At 44.0% G+C, this 25,289-nt stretch overlaps 1 protein-coding gene across 2 annotated transcripts in view; it reads right to left on the minus strand.

The window, feature by feature from the left end:
* NUP210L (nucleoporin 210 like) overlaps positions 1 to 25,289 on the minus strand; it is a 125,762-nt gene that overhangs the window by 95,414 nt on the left and 5,059 nt on the right. For both annotated transcript variants that reach the window (XM_008060522.1, XM_008060521.1), the window contains exons 3-10: positions 19,767 to 19,898; positions 17,087 to 17,180; positions 16,067 to 16,217; positions 13,583 to 13,715; positions 12,316 to 12,474; positions 5,379 to 5,447; positions 4,576 to 4,682; positions 2,812 to 2,952 (exon numbers count right to left, since the gene is read on the minus strand). In XM_008060522.1, the coding sequence (XP_008058713.1) occupies positions 2,812 to 2,952; positions 4,576 to 4,682; positions 5,379 to 5,447; positions 12,316 to 12,474; positions 13,583 to 13,715; positions 16,067 to 16,217; positions 17,087 to 17,180; positions 19,767 to 19,898 (986 nt within the window). The remainder of the gene's footprint in view (positions 1 to 2,811; positions 2,953 to 4,575; positions 4,683 to 5,378; positions 5,448 to 12,315; positions 12,475 to 13,582; positions 13,716 to 16,066; positions 16,218 to 17,086; positions 17,181 to 19,766; positions 19,899 to 25,289) is intronic.

The following is a 25,289-nucleotide window of genomic DNA, read 5'->3' on the forward strand; positions in this document are numbered from 1 at the left end:
TTTGAGTTGGAGTCTCACTCTGTCACCTAGGCTGTAGTGCAGTGGCACACTCATGGCCACCCTAGCCTCAACCTGCTAGGCTCAGGTGATCCTTCCACCTCAGCCTTCCAAATAGCTGGAACCACAGGCACAGGTTACCATGCCTGGCTAATTTTTTTTTTTTTTTAATTGTAGGGATGAGGTCTTGCCAAGTAGCCCATGCTGGTCTCAAACCCATGGGATAAGGCAATCCTGTCACCTTGGTCTCCCAAAGTGCTAGGATTATAGGTGTAATTCACTTCCCCTGGCCAAATGGGATATATTGTAATGACTGTTGACCCATGCTTGACTGTAACTAATCTAAATACCATTCATTCACTTAACAAATATTTGTGCCAACTATATGTCAGTCACTCTGTTAAATGTTAGAAAAACAGATGTGGCTGGGTGTGGTAGCTCATGTCTGGAATCCCAGCACTTTGGGAGGCTGAGGCGAGAGGATTGCCGGAGTCCAGGAGTTCGAGACCAGCCTGGGCGACGTGGAGGGATCTCATGGTTGCAATAAACAAATAAAACAATTAGCCTGGTATGGTGGCGTGTGCCTGTGGTTCTGCTACTTGGAAGGCTGAGGTAGAAGGATCACCTGAGCCCTGCAGATAGAGGCCGTGGTGGTTGTAAGCATGCAGCGCACTCCAACCTAGGCGACAAAGTGAGACTCCAACTAAAAAATTAATTAATTAGCCGGGCTTGGTGGCTCAGCCTGTAATCCCGCACATTTGGGAGGCTGAGGTGAGTGGATTGCCTGAGCCCGCGAGTTTGAGACCCACCTGGGCAGCAAGACCTCATCTCTACAATAAATCAAAAAATCAGCCGGGAGTGGTAGCGCGCGCCTATAATTCCGGCTACTTGGAAGGCTGAGGCGGAAGGATTGCCAGAGCCCAGCAGGTCGAGGCTGCGGTGGCCGGGAGCGGCCACTGCACTCCAGTCTGGGCGACAGAGTGCGACTCCAACTCAAAAAAAAAAAAAAATTAATTAATTAGCTAAACAAAAACAAAGCAATCAAAAAATAAAACCTAGAGGCAAAAAGGAACAAGGCATTTTTAAAGAAACTAATAGTTCAGTAGGGTTGAAGCAAAAGAGAGGGAGAGTGCCACGACCTGAGGCTGGAGAAGTTGTCAGGCACCGATCATTCTGGTGGATCACAGACTCAAATATCTACAGATACCAGGTGGATAACATAAACTGGTTTATTAAGTTGGATATAATATAACAGGGTGGCTGGGTACAGTGGCTCACGCCTGGAATCCCAACACTTTGGGAAGAGGAGGCAAGAGGATTGCCTGAGCCCATGAGTTCAAGACCAGCCTGAGCTTCTTGTCAAGACCTCGTCTCTACAATAAATCAAAAAAATTAGTCAGGCGTGATGGCAGGCACCTGTATTTCTAGCTCCTTGGAAGGCTGAGGTGGAAGGATCACCTGAACCCAGCAGGTTGAGGCTGCAGTGGTTGTGAGCGTGCCAGTGCACTCCAGCCTGGGCGACAGAGTGAGACTCCAACTAAAAATTAATACAACTTAAAAATAAAATTAAAATTAAATAACAGGGTTGGAACTACAGCAAATGAAAAAGTATAGTCTAAGTGTTACAGTTACTATCTGTTCTAGCTGATTGTTGTCAGATCTTCATATTTTATAGAAGGTCAAAAATCTTGTGTTTTATTTTAAATTTCCCAATTAAAAAGAAATTTACTTGCCAAAATAAAGAGAAGGATTACAAACTGAGATAGTTTGCAGGCTACTAATTTGTGATCTCTGACAGAGAGGGTCCTATGAAACCATATTAAGAAGCTTAGACCGGGTTTGGTGGCTCAGCCTGTAATCCCAGTACTTTGGGAGGCCGAGGTGAGTGGATTGCCTGAGCCCATGGGTTCAAGACCAGCCTGGGCAACCTGTTGAGACCTCATCTCTACAATAATAAGTAAAAAATTAGCCAGGCATGGTAGCATGCGCCTATAGTTCCAGCTACTTGGAAGGCTGAGATGGAAGGATCACTGGAGCCCAGCAGGTCAACGCTGGGGTGGCCATGAGTGCCACTGCACTCTAGCCTGGGTCACAGAGTGAGACTCCAACTCAAAAAAAACAACAACAACAACAACAACAACAACTGGAAATAATGCAAAAGTTCAAATTGCAGGTAAAGGTTAAAAAATGGCATATTAACCCTTTGGATTTTTAGATTTAAAAGTACCCAAGCTGGTGGCAGTGACTCACGCCTATAATCCCAGCACTTTAGGAGGCTGAGGTGAGAGGATTGTCTGAGCCCACAGGTTTGAACCCAGCCTAGGTAACTTGGTGAGACCTCATCTCTAAAATAAATTTAAAAATTAACCGGGTATGGTGGCTCACATCTGTAGTTTCAGCTACTTGGAAGGCTGAGGTGAAAGGATCGCTTGAGCCCAGAAGGTCAAGGCTGTGGTGGCCGTGAGTATGCCACTGCACTCTAGCCTGGGTGACAGAGTGAGACTCCAACTCAATAAAAAAAAAAAGTACCCTATATGGACCTGATAAGACAACAAAAGATGTATATGAAATAAGTTTTAGTGAAACCCAAATGATATATACACAATGACTACAAATGATAATGTGTGTGCAATAACAAAGACTGGAATAGAAATTTGTAGAGGAATAAACTGTTGTATGTACTATTTATCAGTTTCTTTTATATTTTCGTGAAAAATAAAGGTGGTATACACCACATATCTGCCTGCAAATCAACACGTCAGCCAAGTCTCTTCAGTGTTCTTAGGATACAAAGACCATCCTTATAATTCCTACCTGGTAGGCGATGGAAGTCAGGGATGCATTTATCACCACAACACCATCTTTCAGGGCTTTTACTACATGGTAAGATCCATTTACAGTAGTTAGTTGCTCTTCAAAGTACTCCTTTAGAAGGTCACACGTAATCCTGAGATTCTGAAAATCAGCCCAACGGCAACACAAACCTGAAGATATGTTATTTTCCTAAAGCCACCTTAATCCTAATGTAATGTATAAAACTGTAGCTATGCATTCAGAGTATAAAAAATAAAAACAAAATCTTGCCTGGCACAGTGGTTCAAGCCTATACACTTCGGGAGGCTGAGCAAGAGAATTGTCTGAGCCCAAGGGTTCAAGACTAGCCTAGGCAACTTGGCAAGACCTTGTCTCTATATAAATCAAAAGCTTAGGCATGGTAGCATGTAACTGTAGTTCCAGCCACTAGGAAGGCTGAGGTGGAAGGATCCCCCTGAGCCCAGCAGGTCAAGGCTGTGGTGGCTGTGAGCTTGCCACTGCCCTCCAGCCTAGGCAACAGAGTGAGACTCCAAATCAAAAAAAAGAAAAAAGAAAAAGAACTTTGCTCTCCTTTGTAGTAATTCTGATTTGGGAAGATATAATTTTATTTTATTTTATTTTTTTGAGTTGGAGTCTCACTCCGTTGCCCAGCCTGGAGTGCAGTGGCACGCTCCCGGCCACTGCAGCCTCGACCTGCTGGGCTCCGGCAATCCTTCTGCCTCAGCCTTCCAAGTAGCTGGAACTACAGGCGCGTGCTACCACACCTGGCGAATTTTTGATTTATTGTAGAGATGAGATCTCACCAAGTTGCCCAGGCGGGTCTTGAACCCGTGGGCTCAGGCAATCCACTCACCTCGGCCTCCCAAAGCGCTGGGATTACAGGCTGAGCCACCGAGCCCGGCTGGAAGATATACTTTTAAAATGGTATTAATTTTTGAAAGATCCATTAATGGCAAGCTTCAGGAACAGCAAGAGTCAAAGCTTATGTAAATTTTAGTGTAATTTGTATCATTCCATGAGTTGACAGTTCTCAGGACACGAAAAGGACCCTGAAGAGTGAGTACAACACTTCACATCTGATGTACATACTACTACTCTCAGCACTACAAAACTACGGTATAACCATCTCTGAAGTGAGGTTGTAGAATGTGGACCTCTCCAAAGTATTATCACTGGTACTCATTTCAACTTCTTTCTATAACTCTGACCAAATTATAACTTTTACTTCTGGGTTAGTATTCCTCAAAACAGAACTAGCTGGGTGTGATGACACATGTCTGTAATCCTTGCTGCTTGGAAGGATGAGAAGGGAGGCTTGAGCCTAAGAGTTTGAGGATGCAGTGAGCTATGATCACACCACTGAACTCCAGCCTGGGTGACAGAGCAAGACCCCAACTCAAAAAAAAATAAAAATAAAAAAGAATAGAACAATTTAGTAGTAATAAAAAACTCGACTGGATGTGGTGGCTCACATCTGTAATCCCAGGACTTTGGGAAGTCAAGATGGGAGGATTGCTTGAGCCCAGAAGTCCGAGACCAGTGTGGGCAACATAGTGAGACCCCGTTTCTACAAAAAAAAAAAAAAAAAAAAAATTTAGCAGGGCATGGTGGTCTTTAAACTTAAAAAAAAAAAGTCCAGTGACTTGCATTTCCAAAAGTAAAAATCTAGAAACAAAGGAAGAAAGAGGACTTTCTAGAAAGAAAGATGGCCCACTCAAGTAGTTATCCATGACAAGCTTAGAAAAATGCAAAAGAGAGACTCACATCTGAAATATAAACCTTTGTGCTGCTTTTATCAAAGACTTCTACTGTAATGATATACATCTGTCCCACCTCTAGACTCCATCGGTCTCCAGGTTGGACGGTGAAACCTATACACAAATCAAGAAAAACAACTATACAAGAAGCCCACATTTTCCTACAACGATTTTAAGATATAAGCTTTATAAAGGTATTTAAGATACTAGTTTGACTCTTTTTGGGGACACTAAAGAGAATAAGAAACATAAATAAATAAAACATTTTAAAAAAGGTATTCAAACAGCAAAACTAATTAATAAATGGAAATGGTTTCCAAGGCACATCTTTCAGTTCCTTCTCTCAAATTATATTCTCATTCAGGACACCAAAAATCCTGATTTAACTTAGCTCATCTCTGGTATAAAGAGACATTTTCACTTATATCCATAGACAAGAACAAACCATAGTTTTGGTGCATTCCTAATGTTGTCAGGCAACATTTCAGCTTCTTTCAGTCAGACTCATTATTTCATATGGCCTAAGGACATTAATATTATTTTTTCCTTGTATAAAGTCTCTTTTCTAACCTGAAAGTCTGTATTACATGCATTTTCATATTTTTTCACAATTCGTTTCAACATGCTTTACTCTTGTGATAGCATTTAACCAGAACAAATCATGTGAGAAAACATACCAAAGTAAGTTTGAATTTGAAATTAGTTAAACCTCAGAATGAAGGTTCAAGAAACACTCTAGTTTTTAATGAATTCATTTTTGTGAAATCATTTAAGCTACTCAACTTTCTGAAAGCTATTATCTAAAAATACCTAAAAATCCAGGCTCTACAACATATATGGTGCAATTTGGGAGTCCAGACACAGATCGCATGTGGACATCTTAAATTCTGCTTAAGGAAACGTAAGCCAGGGTTGGGAGAAAAAAGAAAGATGAGCTACCATAAGGAAAAAAAAAAAACGCACAAACAAAACAAAAATTTTTTTATTATCCTTTGGAGAGCCAGTACTTAAATGGGCACATTTCTGCAAAAAGTCTGAGGGACTCAGTCATTGCATGGGTCTTTTTTATTTATTGTTTTTATTTTTTATATATTTTTTCAGAGATGAGGTCTCATTGTATTGCCTAGGCTGGTCTTAAACTCCTGGGTTTAAGCAATCCTCCCATTTTTGCCTCCGAAAGTGCTGGGATTACTGATGTGAGCCACAAAGCCCAGCCGGGTCAGGCATTCTTTAATTTCTTTTTTTTTTTGAGTCAGAGTCTCTGTCGCCCAGACTGGAGTGCAGTGGCACACTCATGGACACCGCAGTCTCAACCTGCTGGGCTCAGACGATCCTTCTGCCTCAGTCGTTCAAGTAGCTGGAATTACAGGCATGCACCACCACATCCGGCAATTTTTAAAATTTATTGTAGGGATGAGGTCTCGCCAAGTTGCCCAGACTGGTCTCGAACCCGTGGGCGCAGGCAATCCTCTCAACTCGGCCTCCCAAAGTGCTGGGACTATAGACGTAAGCCACCATGCCTGGTCCCAGATAAATTCTTATGTAGGAGACCAGTATGGAAAGCAGGACAAAGTGGCTCCGTTCTGGAGGAAGAAACCTTCTGGCTAAAAGGTGATGGGGGGAGGAGGGGCATGACTTGCCATCAAACAACATGCCTAGGACTGTAGAGACAGTTTCAAAATCATGATTGGATTTCTATTATCTGCAGCAAATCTTTATTTTATTTTATTTTGAGTTGGAGTCTCACTCCATCACCCAGGCTGGAATGCAGTGGCATGCTCACGGCCACCACATCGACTTGGTGAGCTCAAGTGATCCTTCTGCTTCAGCCTTCCAAGTAGCTGGGGCTACAGGAGTGCGCTCCCACACCCGGCTAATTTTTTGATTTATTGTAGAGATGAGGTCTTGCCAAGTTGCCCAGGCTGGTCTCAAACCCTGGGTTCAGACATTTCTCTTACCTTGGCCTTCCCAAGTGCTGGGATTACAGGCTTGAGCCACTGAACCTGGCCTTTCTTTTTTTCCTTTTTTATTGTAGAAATGAGGTCTCACCATGTTGCCCAGCCTGGTGTTGAACCCATGGGTTCAGGCAATTTTCTTGCCTCAGTCACCCAAAGTGCTAAGATTACAGGCATGAGCCACTGTGCTCAGTTTGCAGCAAATATTTAATACCAAAATATTGCCTTTTTTGTTTTTTGAGCTGGAGTCTTGCTTTATTGCCTAGGCTGAAGGGCAGTGGCATGCTCACAGCCACCACAGCTAAAATATTTTCTATTTGCCACCAAAGATACTTCTGCATCACTTACATATCATACTACCCACTACCATTCTTTTTTTTTTTTTTTGGAGTTGGAGTTGGAGTCTCACTCTTATCACCCAGGCTGGAGTACAGTGGCACGCTCCCGGCCACCACAGCCATGACCTGCTGGGCTCAGGTGATCCTTCCGCCTCAGCCTTCTAAGTAGCCAGAACTACAGGCATGCTACCACACCCAGCTAATTTTTTGATGTTTTGTAGAGATGAGGTCTCACTGGTCTCAAACCCGCGGGCTCAGGCAATCCTCTCGCCTCGGCCTCCCAAATTGCTGGGGTTATAGGCTTGAGCCACCGTACCTGGTCCCCACTACCATTCTTACATATTATACCTCCCACTACCATTCCAGCTCACACCTATAATCCCAGCACTTTGGGAGGCCAAGGTGAGAGAATTGCCTGAGCCCACGGGTTCGAGACCAGCCTGGGCAACGTGGTGAGAACTCATCTCTACAATAAATCCAAAAATTAGGCAGGTGTGGTGGCACATGTCTGTAGTTCCAGCTATTTGGAAGGCTGAGGCAGAAGGGTCACCTGAGCCCAGCAGGTCGAGGCTGCAGTGTCCGTAAGCGTGCCACTGTACTCCAGCCTGGGTGACAGTGAGACTCTGATTTAAAAAAAAAAAAAAAAAGAGCTAGAAGGAAATTCAAAAATACAACATTTCCTTCATTTTACACATGAAGAAACATCTCCATTCCTCTGATATCAGAATATCAATCCAATCTTCCTTCAATCTAAGCCTTCCATCTGCATTCTGAATCTCATCTTCTCTTGCCTTTCAGAAAACTTGCTTCATCAACTAGCTCTTTCCTCCCATATTTCTGCCATCTCTGTTTAACTTAGAGACATATTCAAGTTTCTCCTATCTTAATAAAAAAAAAAAGTCTTCCTATGTCTTCTTTGAATTCCTACCTTGTTTTTCTCATTCTTTTCAAAGACAAGCTGTTTTTACTGACAGTGTGACCCAAGGCCTCCTAGTTACCACAGCTTTTCAGTCTTTATCTTACTTGACATCACTACCAGGTTTTACTTGCTGAACACTGTAAATTCCTCACATGGTTACCAGAAAACTCCTCTTTCTGGTTTTCCTACTACTTTTTTTTTTTGTTTTGAACAGAAGTCTCACTCTGTCACCCACGCTGGAATGCAGTAGCAAGATCATAGCTTACCTCAGTCTGGATCTCCTGAGCTCAGGCAAAATTCCACCTCAGTCTCCCAAGAAGCTGGGACTACAAGCACGTGCCACCATGCCCAGTTAAATTTTATTTTTTATTTTTGTAGAAATTTATGTTGTTTAGGCTGGTCTCAAACTCTAGAGCTCAAACCATCCTCTAGCTTTCCAAAGTGTTGGCATTACAGGCATGAATCACCTCTCCTGGGCCTGGTTTTCCTATTACTTTTTTTTTTTTTTAGTTGGAGTCTTACTCTGTCGCCCAGGCTGGATTGCAGAGGCATGCTCACAGCCACCACAGCCTCGACCTGTTAGGCTCAGGTGATCCTTCCGCCTCAGCCTTCCAAGTAGCTGGAACTACTGGCATCTGTCACCACACCATGTTAATTCTTTTAATTCATTGTAGAGACGAGATCTTGCCAAGTTGCCCAGGCTGGTCTCGAACCCCTGGACTCAGGCAATCCTCTCACCTCAGCGTCCCCAAATGCTGGGGATTACAGGCTTGAGCACCATGTCCAGCCTCCTATTACTTTTTAAGCATTCTTTCTGGTGTCCTTTCTTCCTTCTCTTCTTTCCTAGGCTGGCCTCAAACTCCTGGTCTCAAGTGATCCTCTCACCTTGGCCTCCCAAAATGCTGGGATTCTGGCCCTCCTTTAGAGTTCCTTTTCTTCTTCTTCTTCTTTTTTTTTTTTGAGTTGGAGTCTCACTCTGTCGCCCAGGCTGGAGTGCAATGGGATGCTCACAGTCACCACAGCCTCGACCTGCTGGGCTCAGGAGATCCCTCTGCCTTAGCCTTCCAAGTAGCTGGAACCACAGGCATGCACCACTATGCCTGGCTATTTTTTTAAAAAACTTATTTGTTGTAGAGATGAGGTCTCACTAAATTGGCCAGGTTAGTCTTGAACCTTTGGGCTCAGGCAGTCCTCTCACCTCCACCTCCCAAAATGCTGGGATTACAGGCATGAGCCAGTAAGCCTGGCCCTGGTTTTCATATTCCTTTTAAAGCATTCTTTCTGGTCCCCTTCCTTCCTCCCTCCCTCCCTTCTTTCTCTCCCTCCCTAGGCTGGTCTCAAACTCCTGATCTTAAAAGATTCTCCCACCTCAGGCTCCCAACATACTGGGATTCTGGCCCTCCTTTAGAGTTCCTTTTCTTCCACGTGAGCCTTAAAAGCTGGCTCGGTGGCTCAGCCTGTAATCCTGCGCCTTTGGGAGGCTGAGGTGAGTGTATTGCCTGAGCCCACAGGTTCGAGACCCGCCTGGGCAACTTGGCGAGACCTCATCTCTACAATAAATCAAAAAATCAGCCGGGCGTGGTAGCGTGTGCCTGTAGTTCTAGCTACTTGGAAGGCTGAGGCGGAAGGATCGCCGGAGTCCAGCAGGCCGAGGCTGCGGTGGCCGGGAGCGGCCACTACACTCCAGTCTGGGTGACAGAGCGAGACTACAACTCAAAAAAAAAAAAAAACTGGCATTAAGCAGTTCTGTCTTTGGCCAACTTTTCTCATTCTATATACTCTCCCTGGGTGATTTTATCTACAACAGCTCCAAGTATCACCTATCTATAAACTGATAACTTTCAAATATCTATGTTCATCTTCAATCTCTCCTCCAGAGGTATAATGAAAATTTCTACTTCCATGTCTGTCCCACAGATACTTAACATGTGAAAAACTGAACTCGTCTTTTCCCTTAAAACTGCTCCTTCTGGTTGGGCGTGGTGTCTCACGCCTATAATCCCAGCACTTTGGGAGGCCAAGGTAAGAGATTACCTGAGCCCATGGGTTTGAGAACAGCCTGGGCAAGTTGATGAGACCTCATCTCTACAATAAATCAAAAAATTAGCTGGATGTGATGGTGCATGCCTGTAGTTCCAGTTACTTGGAAGGCTGGGCAGAAGGATCGTCTGAGCCCAGCAGGTTGAGGCTGCAGTGGCTGTGAGCGTGCCACTGCACTCCAGTCTGGGCGACAGAGTGAGACTCCAACTAAAAACCACAACAACAACAACAACAACAAAAACAAAAAAACCCTGCTTCTTCTTTTATATTCCCTATCTCCATGAAGAGTACCACCAGTCACCCTAAGCCAGGTGCTGGGACAAATTAATCACTATCCACATCCTCAAGAAAGAGACATAGATAATTAAATACAATGTATTTTAATATTTGATATTTTGGAAATAAATAACAATATGAACTGAGAATATGGAAAAAAAGGTAATTTAAGTCTATCTTGGGAATTCAAGGAAGTACCTGACTAAATGACTAAACAAACAAGGAAGTACCTTAGAATGACTAAACAAACAACTTTGGATCAATAACTCTCCCTAATATGAGTTAGACAAATAATATAAACAGCTAACTAATGCTATTCTACAAGATATACTATACTTTTCAAGCCTGATAGATTCTTATTCAGAGTAAGCCTACTAGGCCCTACATAACCTGCCCTACACCTACTCTATCATTTCTTCTGTTATTTTCCCCTGATCACTGCACGTCAGCCTTACTGTCTTCCTTACTTTTCTTTAATCATGCCAAATATGTAGCTACTTCAGAACCTTTGCTATTGTCCTTTCCCTTTCCTGGAGCTATTTTACCCAAATATCTGTGCAGCTCATTGTTCCTATGTCACCTTATCAGAGGGGACTTCATTAACTATGCTGGGTAAAATAGCAGTCTATATACTCGCACTTAGAACTGTGTTAAGCGTATGAGTATAGTACGAGCATATTACATTATTTGCTGAATGAATTAATTTCTTTCAAATTCAAATATTCAAAAATATAAAATATTTCCAAGTCCAACACTGAGAAATAGAGTCCAAATCATGTTTCAACTTTCTAGGTATTAAAATCTTCATTCTTTTTTATCTTTTTTAGTCGGAGTCTCATTCTGCTGCCCAGGCTGGAGTACAGCGGCACGCTCACGGCCACCACAGCTCAACCTGCTGGGCTCAGGTGAGCTTTCCACCTCAGCCTTCCAAGTAGCTGGAACTATAGGCATGTGCCACCATGTCCAGCTAATTTTTTTTTTTGAGTTGGAGTCTCACTCTGTCGCCCAGACTGGAGTGCAGTGGCCGCTCCCGGCCACCACAGCCTTGGCCTCCTGGGCTCTGGCGATCCTTCTGCCTCAGCCTTCCGAGTAGCTGGAACTACAGGCGTGTACTACCACTCCCGGCTAATTTTTGATTTATTGTAGAGATGAGGTCTCGTCAAGTTGCCCATGCGGGTCTCGAACCCATGGGCTCAGGCAATCCACTCACCTCAGCCTCCCAAAGTGCTGGGATTGAGCCACTGAGCCCGGCTGAAACTTTTTTATTGTAGAGATAAGGTCTCACGAAGTTGCCCAGGCTGGTCTTGAACCTGTGGGCTCAGGCAATCCTCTCACCTTGGCCTACCAAAGTGCTGGGATTATAGGCATGAGGTACCGCGCTCAGCCAAAATCTTCATTCTATTTGTTTTCATCAACTATAATAGAGCTCTATGTACCTTTCTTTGTTCAATCCTTGTAGAGCAGGTTTAGTGAATTAAATAAATTACTCTCAACTAAATTATAAAAATATTAATTAAACAGCTACTGCAGACAATAATCTTTCCTCAATTACCATGTGAAAATAGAAAATAACAAATTAAATAAGATTCACATATTTTCCTCCAAACTCCATTTTCCCCAGTCCCCTAATTACAATGTGATTGAGGTTAGAAATAAGCAGTGAAGTCAACAGCTCCCAAGTTCCAACTACTTATCTTTTCTGTACCCACTCTTTGTTAGAAATTATGACAATAATAACTTATAGTTCTTTGTTAAAAATAAAACCTGCTGGGCGTGGTGGCTCATGCCTGCAATCCCAGCACTTTGTGAGGCAAATGTAAGAGCCCAAGTGTTTGAGACCAGTCTGGGCAACAAACATGGTGAGACCTTGTCTCTACACTAAACCAAATAATTAGCCAGGCGTGGTGGTATGTGCCTGTAGTTCTAGCTACTTAGAAGGCTAAAGTGGCAGGATCACCCAAACACAGCAGGTCAAGGCTATGATGGCTGTGAGCATGCCATTGCACTCCAGCTTGGGCAGCAGTGAGACTTCAACTCAAAACACAATTAAAAAATAAAAAACTTAAGAATAAATTAAAATTAAAAAAATAATAAAGCCTATGGAAAAACACCATAGTAGTATTATAATCATTCTTAATAAATTACTTTACCAAGGTTCATCATGTCTAGCCTGTTCAGAGAAGTGTAGGTTAGCAGCTAAATCTTGAACAAAAGGATACTTTTATGGACAAAGACAAGATTCGCTTGGCCCAGTTGTAAGGCAGTCACCATGGCTGTTTTCTCATCCAATAAAGCCACTTTCTCAGAAACAGACCCATTAAGTGCAACTCTGTGGTCTTGCAATTCCAATGTATAATGTTCCAGGGGAAATTCCACCTCTGTAAGACATGAAAGATACATAAATAGAATGGCAGCATCCATTCCAGTGGCTAATGGTGTATTGTTGGATTATAAGAGAAAGATCAGGAAGCAGGCCTAAAATAAGAGTATGATCTGCTTCTAACTCTTTTCACACAATGATGAATTTCTACATGTAGCCATTCAGGGAGAATATGGGAGATGGAAAGTATCATTGGTATTACTTGAATTCTTAAAAACAAGTGAATGACTGGCAGGAGAGATTGCTGCTAGATAAGTAAGGAAAGGACTAATGCTAATAGAGCCAATATATACCTTATAAGTTCAATGGAATTTTTAGGGTCAATAGAGTATTAAGTTTTTGGTTGATGAATCGAGTTTCTCAAGAAACAACTTTTGCAAAGATCTTTTCAATGATCATTTAAGTCCCATATGGCAAAATGTCTTCTCTCGGCCTACAAAGGCTAGTAACTTTTTTTTTTTTTTTTTTTTTTAGTTGGAGTCTCACTCTGTCACCCAGGCTGGAGTGCAGTGGCACACTCATAGTCACCACAGCCTCAACCTACTGGGCTCAGGCGATCTTTCTGCCTCAGCCTTCCCAATAGCTGGAACTACAGGCATGCGCCACTACAGCAGGCTAATTTTTTGATATATTGTAGAGATGAGGTCTTGCCAAATTTCCCAGGCTGGTCTCAAACCGTGGGCTCAGGCAATCCTCTCACCTTGGCCTCCCAAATTGCTGGGATTATAGGCTGAGTCATCATATCCAGCCAATTTTTTTTAGAGATGAAGGTCTTGCTATGTTGCCCAGGCTGATTTCAAACTCCTGACCTGAAGCAATCCTCCCACCTTGGGCTTCTGAGTTATTGGGATTACAGGCACAAGTCTGTAATTTGTTTTAACAGAGAATTCAGATGTCTACAGGCACTGAAGCTAAGTAGCCTAACTATGCCATTAACATGCTCAAGATATGGGGACTGTCTCTGTTTAGTATTAACTAAGCACAATAATTAATACTTTACCACAAAAACTAAATAAAGTATTTTTCATAGGTAATACAGAGTTGCTTGTCTTAAAGCAGAAAAGACCCGGGAAATGTGAAGCATAGGAAAAAATAAATCACCTTACCTGTCATTCTTCCCTGAACCATTTTTGCAACTTGATATTTAATATATGCTCCTACTAAGAGATAAATATCATGGGATGGTATAAGAAATATATTCTCCAAAACAAGCAGACGTATCAATGCTGCTGCCACTTTCTAAAAGAGGAAGGGAAAAAACAAAACAAAACATAATTTCCATAGGCAAAAACCTTAAGGCCATCTTCCTTGTTAAAAGCTTACTTCTTTTAAGTTTTTAAAAGTTCTTATAAAGATAAAAAAATACTTTCCTAGTTGGGCACAGTGGTTCACACCTGTAATCCCAGCACTTTGGGAGGCAGAGGCAAGAGGATTGCCTGAGTCTAGGAGTTTGAGACCAGCCTGGACAACATGACGAGACCTTGTCTCTACAATAAATCAAAAAATTAGCCAGGCATGGTGGTACATGCCTGTGGTTCCAGCTACTTGGGAGGCTAAAGCAGAAGGGTCACCTGAGTCCAGCAGGTTGAGGCTGCAGTGACCATGAACATTGCCATTGCACTCCAGCCTGGGCAACAGAGTGAGACTTCTACTCCAAAAAAAAGAACTTTCCTAATCACGAGTCATAATTTTAGTTAGCTTTAAAAAGTGGTCATGAATCTTAATACCTTATTAACTTTCTAAGTAACTCAGACTAAGAATAGAAAAGTCTTCCAAAGGAGAAGACACAGACAAATAAAAAGTGTCCGTGAGCATGCCACTGTCCTCCAGTCTGAGCGACAGAGTGAGATCTCGACTCAAAAATAAAAGTAAACATTAAAAAATGTGAAAAGAGCCGGGCTCGGTGGCTCAGCCTGTAATCCCGCGCCTTTGGGAGGCTGAGGTGAGTGGATTGCCTGAGCCCGTGGGTTCGAGACCTGCCTGGGCAGCAAGACCTCATCTCTACAATAAATCAAAAAATCAACCGGGCGTGGTAGCACACGCCTATAGTTCCGGCTACTTGGAAGGCTGAGGCGGAAGGATTGCTGGAGCCCAGCAGGCCGAGGCTGCGGTGGCCGAGAGCGGCCACTGCACTCTGGTCTGGGTGCCAGAGTGAGACTCCAACTCAGAAAAAAAAGAAAAAAAAAATGTGAAAAGAGAGTTGTTTCTACAAAAAATTTAAATGTTTTGAAAATAGGTTAAAAACAAGCTGCTAATATGTGTTATCAAATTAGGTATAAGTGAGAAATGTAAATGATTGGGGGAAATCCTTGAAAATATAGAATTCTGTACTTCTCGCAATGTCTAAAACTTCACTTGACTAGAAATTAGAAACCATAGTTTATGGAAAAAACGGCATGTAGAGTAATTTTTTTTTTTTTTTGAGTTAGGGTCTCCCTCTGTCATCCAGGCTGGAGTGCAGTGGCATGCTCACGGCCACCACAGTCTCGACCTGCTGGGCCCAGTTGATTCTTCCACCACAGCCTTCAAAGTAGCTATAACATAGGTGCATGCCACCACCCCCAGCCAATTTTTTGATTTAGTTGGTAGAGACGAAGTCTCACTAACTTGCCCAGGCTGGTCTTGAACCTCTGAGATCAGGCAGTCCTCTTAACCTCTGCCTCCCATAGTGCTGGGATTACAGGCATGAGCCACCGTGCCTGACATTTTTTTTTTTTGAGTTGGAGTCCCACTCTGTCACTCAGGCTAGAGTGCAGTGGAGACCTGCTGGGCTCAGGTGATCCTTCCGCTTCAGCTTTCCAAGTAGCTGGAACTACAGGCATGCAGCACCACACTCAGCTAATGTTTTGACTTATTGTAGAGAGGAGGTCTCCTATGTTGCCCAGGCTGGTCTTGAATCCCTGTGCTCAGGTAATCCTCTCGCCTCTGCCTCCCAAAGTGCTAGGATTACAGATGTGAGCCACAAAACAAAAAACAAAAAAAACAGCATGTGGATTTCTTTTTTTTTTGAGTTGGAGTCTCACTCTGTCGCCCAGACTGGAATGCAGTGGTTGCTCCCGGCCACCACAGCCTCGACCTGCTGGGCTCCCGCGATCCTTCCGCCTCAGCCTTCCAAGTAGCCAGAATTACAGGTATGCACTACCACGTCTGGCTGATTTTTTGATTTATTGTAGAGATGAGGTCTCACTGCCCAGGCGGGTCTCGAACACGCGGGCTCAGGCAATCCACTCACCTCAGCCTCCCAAAGGCGCAGGATTACAGGCTGAGCCACCGAGCCCGGCTGGCATGTGGATTTCTAATCAGTGAACTCATGGTCAAAGAAAGGCCTTGAACCTATATCAAAGGATTGGTGAATAAAATGTTTTAAGAGAAAAATGCCAGTCATATTTGTTATTGGAATTAGGTAACAAAATGTTTAAGGAAGACAACTTTTTTCATACTTACCACTTCAAATGACTTTTTCCATTAAATAACCAACTACTGGCCCAAATCACATCAGGTTAGAGTGCTTCTACTATAGATAAACATAAGAAACTATATTGCCCATAGGCAAGACTATTAGTTGAAGGTTTATGGCATATATTTTTTACCTTATAGAATTGTTCATGAATTCGAACTTTTACAACAGCAGCACCAGTTCTAATCCCAGACACCAAAATCACATCTCCTTGTTTCTCTTCTTTTTCCATCTCAGTTATATAAACTGGGGGAGAATATTGTGCTTCAGAGTATTTCAGGATCCTAAATACATAAAATAAGATATGCAGAATCAAACAATATCTTCTTCCAAAAGTCCACAGTAGACTTTAAAACATAGTTTCAGTGTCTATAGAGGACACAAAATTTAAAATTTATGATTTCCATCAGGCTCGGTGGCTCAGCCTGTAATCTCGCGCCTTTGGGAGAATGAGGTGAGTGGATTTCCTGAGCCTGTGGGTTTGAGACCCGCCTGGGCAACTTGGTGAGCCCTCATCTCTACAATAAATCAAAAAATCAGCTGGGCGTGGTAGCGCATGCCTGTAATTCCGGCTACTCGGAAGGTTGAGGCGGAAGGATCGCTGGAGCCCAGCAGGTCGAGGCTGCGGTGGCTGGGAGTGGCCACTGCACTCCAGTCTGGGCGACAGAGTGAGACTCCAACTCAAAAATAAAATAAAATAAAATAAAATTTATGATTTCCACAAGGACTATAAGAAAAGTATTTGAGCCAGGTGCGGTGGCTCAAGACTGAAATCCCAGCATTTTGGGAGGCCAAGGTGAGGGGATTGCCTGAGCCTACAGGTTGGAGAACAGCCTGAGCAACTTGATGAGACTTCGTCTCTACAATAAACCAAAAAATTAACTGGGCGTGGTAATGCACACCTGTAGTTCCGGCTACTTGGAAGGCTGAGGTGGAAGGATCACTTGAACCCAGCAGGTCGATGCTGGGGTGGCCATGAGCATGCCACTGCACTCCAGCCTGGGTGACAAAGTGAGACTCTAACTAAAAATAAATTTTAAAAAAGTCGAGCCAGCAGGATTACTAAAGTCCACAATGGTTGCTGTTCAGTGTGCCACTAAATGGCAGATGTCTTCTTCAAAGTCAGATGATTTACATTTGATTTCAAGTTTACCTAATTTTGCTAGACAGTTCTTCTCTTGCTGACTCGTTATCCTGGGTAATGCTCCACTCAAACATCATCCCTGCCAAACTACTGAAAGTATTTCCTGTAGATCAAATCAAAAGCAGACATATTAAAAAATATTCAGGTATCCACAACAAGAAAGATTTATGTATGTATGTTTTTGGGGTTTTTTTTGAGTTGGAGTCTCACTCTGTCGCCCAGACTGGAGTGCAGTGGCCACTCCCGGCCACCGAAGCCTCCACCTGCTGGGCTCCAGGGATCCTTCCACCTCAGCCTTCCAAGTAGCTGGAACTACAGGCGCACACTACCATGCCTGGCTAATTTTTTGATTTATTGTAGAGATGAGGTCTCACCAAGTTGCCCAGGCGGGTCTCGAACCTGCGGGCTCAGTTAATCCACTCACCTCAGCCTCCCAAAGCATGGGATTACAGGCTGAGTCACCGAGCCCGGCTTATGTAAGTATTTTTTTTAATTTTTAATTTTGAGAAGGAGTTTTACTCTGTCATCCAGGCTGGAGTGCAGTGGCACGATTACGGTCACCGCAGCCTCAACCTGCTGGGTTCAGGTGACCCTTCTGTCTCAGTCTTTCAAGGAGCTGGAAATACAGGTGTGTGCCACCACACTCGGCTAATTTTTTTTTTTTAATTTATTGTAGAGATGAACTTTTGCCAAGTTGCCCAGGTTGGCCTCAATTCGGTGAATTCAGGCCATCCTCTCACCTCAGCCTCCCGAAGTGCTGGGATTATAGGTGTGAGCCACCACACCCAGCCATATTTATTTTTTTCTGAGTCAGGGTCTTACTCTGTCCAACCCAGGCTTGAGTACAGTGGCACGATCACAGCTCACTGCAACCTCTACTTCCTAGACTTAGGCGATCTTCCCGCTTCAGCCTTCTTGGTAGCTGAAACTACAGGTGCACGCCACTATGCCCAGTTAATTTTTTAATTTTTCTGTAGAGATGAGGTTTTGCTATGTTGTCTAGGCTGGTCTTGAACTCTTGGGTTCAAGCAATCCTCCTGCCTCAGCATCCCAAAGTTTTAGGATTACAGGTGTGAGCCACTGTGCCCAGCCTATGCCTCTGTCTTTAACAAATAGAAGCACCAGGCATGGTGGCTCACTCCTGTAATCCCAGCACTTCGGGAGGCCAAGGCAAGATGACTGCCTGAGCCCAGGAGTCCAAGACCAGGCTGGGCTACTTGGCGAGACCTCATCTCTACAATAAATCAAAAATTAGCTGAGCATGGTGGTGTGCGCCTATAGTTCCAGCTACTTGGAAGGCTGAGGCAGAAGGATCACCTGAATCCAGGAGGCTGAGGCTGCAGTGGCTGTGTGCATGCCACTGCATTCCAGACTAGATGACAGTGAGACTGTGACTCAAACAAACCAACAAACAGAAAACAAATTAAAAAACCCAAATAGAAACATTATCATTAATGAATTAAAACACACATATTAGCTGGGCGTGGTGGTGTGCGCCTGTGGTTCCAGATACTTGGAAGGCCAAGGTGGAAGGATCACCTGACCCAGCAGTTCGAGGCTGCGTTGGCTGTGAGTGTGACACTGCACTCCAGCCTGGTTGATAGAGTGAGACTCCAACCCAAAAAACAACAACAAAAAACACACATATAAGGAAGATCCCTATACAAACAGCTGTTGCTGCACAAGCTTTCTGAAAGTAAAAAGGATTCAAGTTGGGCTGGGTGCAGTGGCTCATGCCTATAATCTCAGCACTTTGGGAGGCTGAAGTGAGAGAATTGCCTGAGCCCACGGGTTCGAGACCAGCCTAGGCAACTTGGCAAGATCGCATCTCTACAAAAAGTCAGAAAATTAGGTGGGTGTGGTGGCACATGTCTGTAGTTGGAAGGCTGACGGGGGAGGATCACCTTTGCCCAGCAGATGGAGGCTGTGGCGGCTGTGAGCATGCCACTGCACTCCAGTCTGGGCAACACAGTTATACTACAACTCAAAAAAACAAACGAACAAAAAATTACTCTTTATTAAATAGTTTTTACAAGGAAAGTAGAAATAAATTTAAAATTTTAAAATATCATATTACAGCTTTAATATAGTATACAGTATTCAGAGTAACATAAAATCAGTCTCAAGAAAGATTAGCTTAAAATTATAACTTTCACAGGTTTACATTGAATTCTCCTGGCTTATAGAAAGTCGACTTATCACACAGAGATAGCAATAAATTCCCAATCTGTTCTTAATTGTTGATCTAGGGACCATAAGCAGAAAAGCTCAGTGGCAAAATTTGGATATTTAAGAAAGGTTCTGTGATAACTAACAATTTATTTATTTATTTATTTTTTTGAGTTGGAGTCTCACTGTGTGGCCCAGACTGGAGAGCAGTGGCCGCTCCCGGCCACCGCAGCCTTGACCTGCTGGACTCCGGCGATCCTTCTGCCTCAGCCTTCCGAGTAACTGGAACTACAGGCGCGCCACCACACCCGGCTAATTAACAATTTATAATAGCGGGAAATATGAAAAGTGTGTAGCTAATACAATGAAATATACTCAGAATTATTAATTATTCATCTACATGAGCTCCAAATAAGAAAATAGGTATCATTTCCAATCAAGTTTCTGTTTCCAAGTGATAAACATAAAGGAGTATTACTTAATTTTAGGTAACTTTGTCGAATCCTCTGAAGTTCTTTACCTTCAGCATCCAATGCTCTCACCATCAGTTCCAGTGGCGAATCATCTACATAGAGTTCCCGGGTTCGAGATATAATTTCAATGCTGTTTATCACATCAACCTTCACATCACAGCGTAGTTCATGGTCAGTCACTACAATGAACCCCAAAACTTAAGTATTTAATTCAAGAGATCAGGAATCTATTCAATGTCTCAAACACTCAAAAACTTATTCTAAAGAAGAGTCGGGTACAGAAGCTCAAGCCTGTAACCCCAGCACTTTGGGAGGCAGAAGTGAGAGGATTGCTTGAGCCCACAGGTTTGAGGCCAGTCTGGGCAACATGGCGAGACCTCATTTCTACAATAAATAAAAAATTATCCCTGCATACTGGTGTGTGCCTGTAGTTCCAGCTACTTGGAAGGCTGAGGCGGAAGAATTGCCTGAGCCCAGCAGGTTGAGGCTGTAGTGGCTGTGATCATACCACTGCACTCCAGCCTGAATGACAGAGATACTGACTCAAAAGCAAACAAAGAAACAGACAAATAAATAAATAGTATGGAAAAGACTATGACAGCTGCTTTTACCTGTGGTAGAAAATAGAATAATGAGATATAAGAGCTTCTGTTTATAGTAACACTAGACCAGTGATTCCCAAACTCTGATCCATGATGATTTCACTCATCCATAAAAAAAGAGAAAAATAAGAATTTTTAAATATTGAGTAATAAAATTAAATTGTAGTCACATTGGAGAAATATACTTTATTTTATTTTATTTTTTGAGTCAGAGTCTAGGTCTTGTCATCCAGTCTGGAGTGCAGTGGCTCACTCACGGCAACCATAGCCTCGAACTGCTGGGTTCAGGCAATCCTTCCACCTCAGTCTTCCAAAGAGCTGGAATTACATGCACATGCCATCACAACCAGCTAGTTTTTATTTATTTATTGTAGAGACAAGGCCTTGCCACGTTGCCCAGGCTGGTCCCAAACCCAGGGGCTCAGGCAATCCTCTCACCTCAGTTTCCCAAAGTGCTGGGATTAGAGGTGTGGACCACCATGCCCTGCATACTTTAATGTTTTACTTTTAAAGTGGTGATGCTAGTAGATTTTAAAAATGTGTTTATTTAGGAAAGTAAAATGGTAGCAACCATATGTCAGTCCTATCAATACAAGTTTTTTTCTCTCTCCTTTTTTTCTTTTTGAGAAGGACTCTCACTCTTTCACCCAGGCTGGAGTGCAGTGACATTCTGACAGCCACCGCAGCCTTGACCTGCTGGGCACAGGTGATCCTTCTGCCTTAGCCTTCTAAGTAGCTGGAACTACAGGCATGCACCACCATGCCCACCTATTTTTTTTTTTAAGCAGAATTTATTGAGAGGACAGAAAAGCTCCCACAGCAGGAGGGGACCCAAAGGGATTGCCCCTGCCTAATTTTTTTATTTATCATAGAGAGGAGGTCTCACCAAGTTGCCCATGCTGGTCTTGAACCCCTGGGCTATGGCAATCCTCTCATCTTGGCCTCCTAAAGTGCTGGGATTACAGGCTTGAGCTACCGTGCCCAGCCCTCTCTCTCGTCCTTCCTTTCATTTTTTTTTTTTTCTTTCTGTGCCATAAGATTAAAGAGGCTGCAAACTGGGCCGGACACGGTGGCTCATGCCTTATCCCAGCACTTTGGAAATTCGAAGCAAAAGAATTGCTTGAGCCCAGAAGTTCAAGACCAGCCTGAGCAACACAGCAAGACCTCATCTCTACAAAAAAAAAAAAAATGAAAAGATTAGTCTGGCATGATGGCACGCACCTGTGGTTCCAGCTACTTAGGAGGCTGAGATGGAAGCATTACCTGAACCAAGAGGTGGAGGCTGTGGAGAGCCGCGATCCTGCCATTGCACTCCAGCCTAGGTGACAGAGCAAGATCCTAACTCAAAAAAAAAAAAAAAAAAAAGCCAGGCAGGCACAGTGGCTCACTCCTATAATCCCAGCACTTTGGGATGCTGAGGTGAGAGGATTGCCTGAGTTCATGAGTTCGAGACCAGCCTGGGCAACTTGGTGAGACCTCATATCTACAATAAATAAAAAATTAGCCAGGCATGGTAGTGCTTGCCTGCAGTTCCAGTTACTTGGAAAGGCTGAGGCAGAAGGGTCGCTTGAGCCCAGCACTTTGGGAGGTAGAAGCAAGAGGATCACTTGTGCTCAGGGATTCAAGACCAGCCTGAGCAACATGGCAAGACTTCGTCTCTACAATGAATCAAAAAATCAGGTGGGCATGGTGGCACATACCTCTGGGTCCAGCTACTTGGAAAGCTGAGGTGGATGGATGGCCTGAGCCCAGCAGATTGAGGCTGTGGTGCCCGTGAGTGAGCCACTGCACTCCAGCCTAGGCGACATACTACAACTCTGACTCAAAAAAAAAAAAAAAAGAAAAAGAAAAAACGAAATCCAGCACTCTTTTTTTTTTGAGTTGGAGTCTCACTCTGTCGCCCAGACTGGAATGCAGTGGCCACTCCCGGCCACCGCAGCCTCGACCCGCTGGGCTCCGGAGATCCTTCCGCCTCAGCCTTCCAAGTAGCCGGAATTACAGGCATGCGCTACCACGCCCAGCTGATTTTTTGATTTATTGTAGAGATGAGGTCTCGCTGCCGAGCCAGGCAGGTCTCGAACCCGCAGGCTCAGGCAATCCACTCACCTCAGCCTCCCAAAGGCACGGGATTACAGGCTGAGCCACCGAGCCCAGCTTCAGCACTCTTACCATATGAAATATGCCCACTTCAAGTCTCTTTTACCTCTATCCATCATCTCTGTCATAGCCATCAATTTTCTTTACTATGCTATCACCAAAAACAACACAAATAAAATTCTAATCACTTAAGAGCCAATGGCACGCTTAAATCTTTTTACCTTTATAGATGCCTTATAGATGGCAGGCAACTCAATAAATATATGTCCAATGAATGAATGAACACTTTACCTTTGGCATATACTTTCCTTTCACACTACTTGATCCCATTCAGATGAGAATGCACCTGGTAGAGCACCAAGACTGGCATTATTTATTTATTTATTTATTTTTGAGTTGGAGTCTCACTCTGTTGCCCAGACTGGAGTGCAGTGGCCACTCCCGGCCATCGCAGCCTCGAACTGCTGGGCTCCAGTGATCCTTCCGCCTCAGCTTTCCAAATAGCCGGAATTACAGGCATGCGCTACCATGCCCGGCTAATTTTTTTATTTATTGTAGAGATGAGGTCTCACTGCCCAGGCGGGTCTCGAACCCGCGGGCTCAGGCAATCCACTCACCTCAGCCTCCCAAGGCGCAGGATTACAGGCTGAGCCACCGAGCCCAGCTAAGACTGGCATTTATTAATGGTAGTCTCATCTGTGTACATTATTGTATTAATAGAAAAATAGGAACCGTTGATTTTTAAATACTTAACTTTGAAATATTTGTCACAAGTCAGATGAAATTAAGCTAAGAGCCACAGTGGACATGTTTTCTAGTACTTATATGAATGAATATTTTGAGATTAGGATGAATTCATGTAGTTAAAAAGAATAAGGCTGGGCACAGTGGCTCACACCTATAATCCCAGCACTTTGGAAGGCCAAGGTGAGAGGATTGCCTGAGTCCACGGTTTTAAGATCAGCCTGGGCAACTTGGTGAGAGCTCATCTCTACAATAAATCAAAAAATTACCTGGGTGTGGTGGCATGTACCTGTAGTTCTAGCTACTTGGAAGGCTGAGGCAGTAGGATTGCCTGAGCCCAACAGGTCGAGGTTGCAGTGGCCGTGAGCATACCACTGCACCCTAGCCTGGGCGACAGAGTGAGATTTCAACTCAAAAATAAAAAAAATAATAACAACAATATCTTAAAATAGCATATGTGAAAAAATCACTACTTTTTTTTTTGAGTTGGAGTCTCACTCTGTCTCCCAGACTAGAGTGCAGTGGCCGCTCCCAGCCACCGCAGCCTCAACTTGCTGGGCTCCGGCAATCCTCCCGCCTCAGCCTTCCTAGTAGCCAGAATTACAGGCGCACGCTACCACGCCCAGCTAATTTTTTTGATTTATTGTAGAGATGAGGTCTTGCCTGCCCAGGCAGGTCTCGAACCCGAGGGCTCAGGCAATCCACTCACCTCAGCCTCCCAAAGGCGCGGGATTACAGGCTGAGCCACCGAGCCCGGCTGGCATTTGTCTTTTAATTGATGACAGTTTACAATTGTTCTCACTGAGGCAGCAGTCAGAACAAAGTTGTTATTGACTGTACATGTGAGAACATTAAAAGTGTCAGCATCAACATTTATAGTGGAGAATTAATAGTTGGAAGAAAATCTGGTGAACAATAGTAGAGAATATTTTTATTCCCTAGGAACCAAAAGGTTAAGGGGAGGGGTGAAAAAGGTGGTGACTCAGATGTGCTAGGAAACTTTCCAAAGCTGGAAACAAAAACAAGTTTATTCTAATTGCAAAGACAACTTAAGAATACGTTTAGGGCCGGGTGTGGTGGCTCACATCTATAATTCCAGCACTTTGGGAGGCTGAGGCAAGAGGATTGCCTGAGCCTGTGGGTTCAAGACCAGCCTGGGCAATGTGGTGAGACCACCTATCTACAATAAATCAAAAAGTTAGCCGGGCATGGTAGCGCACATCTATAGTTCCGACTACTTGGAAGGCTGAGGTGGAAGAATTGTCTGAGCCCAACAGCTTGAGGCTGTGGTGGCTGGGAGTGTGCCACTACACTCCAGCCTAGGTGACAGAGTGAGACTCCAACTCAAGCAATCCTCTCGCCTCTGCCTCCCAAAGTGCTAGGATTACAGGCATGAGCCACCACGTCCGGCCTTGTTTGATTCTTTATTTATTTTAGAGATGAGGGTCTCTCTATGTTGCCCAGGCTGGACTTGAAAACCTCTTGCCTCACCCTCCCAAATATCTGGGACTGCAAGCAGGCACCATGACTGGTTGATTTTAATTGATTATTATTATTATTATTTATTTATTTACTTTTTTTTTTTTTTTTTTTTTTTGAGTCGGAGTCTCACTCTGTCGCCCAGACTGGAGTGCAGTGGCCGCTCCCGGCCACCGCAGCCTCGACCTGCTGGGCTCCGGCGATCCTTCTGCCTCAGCCTTCCAAGTAGCCGGAATTACAGGCATGCGCTACCACGCCCGGCTGATTTTTTTTTTAATTTATTGTAGAGATGAGGTCTCGCTGCCCAGGTGGGTCTCGAACCCGCGGGCTCAGGCAATCCACTCACCTCAGCCTCCCAAAGGCGCGGGATTACAGGCTGAGCCACCGAGCCCGGCTATTTACTTATTTTTGATTTGGAGTTTCACTCTGTCACCCAGACTGGAGTGCAGTGGCTGCTCCCAGCCACCGCAGCCTCGATTTGCTGGGCTCCAGCGATCCTTCCCCCTCAGCCTTCCAAGTAGCTGGAACTACAGGCGCGCACTGCCACACCCGGTAGTTTTTTGATTTATTGTAGAGATGAGGTCTCGCCAAGTTGCCCAGGCGGGTCTTGAACCCGCGGGCTCAGGCAATCCACTCACCTCAGTCTCC

This window comes from Carlito syrichta, unplaced genomic scaffold (assembly GCF_000164805.1).
Source record: "Carlito syrichta isolate Samal-C Ts95f unplaced genomic scaffold, Tarsius_syrichta-2.0.1 Scaffold304639, whole genome shotgun sequence".
In the NCBI taxonomy this organism is placed as follows: domain Eukaryota; kingdom Metazoa; phylum Chordata; class Mammalia; order Primates; family Tarsiidae; genus Carlito; species Carlito syrichta.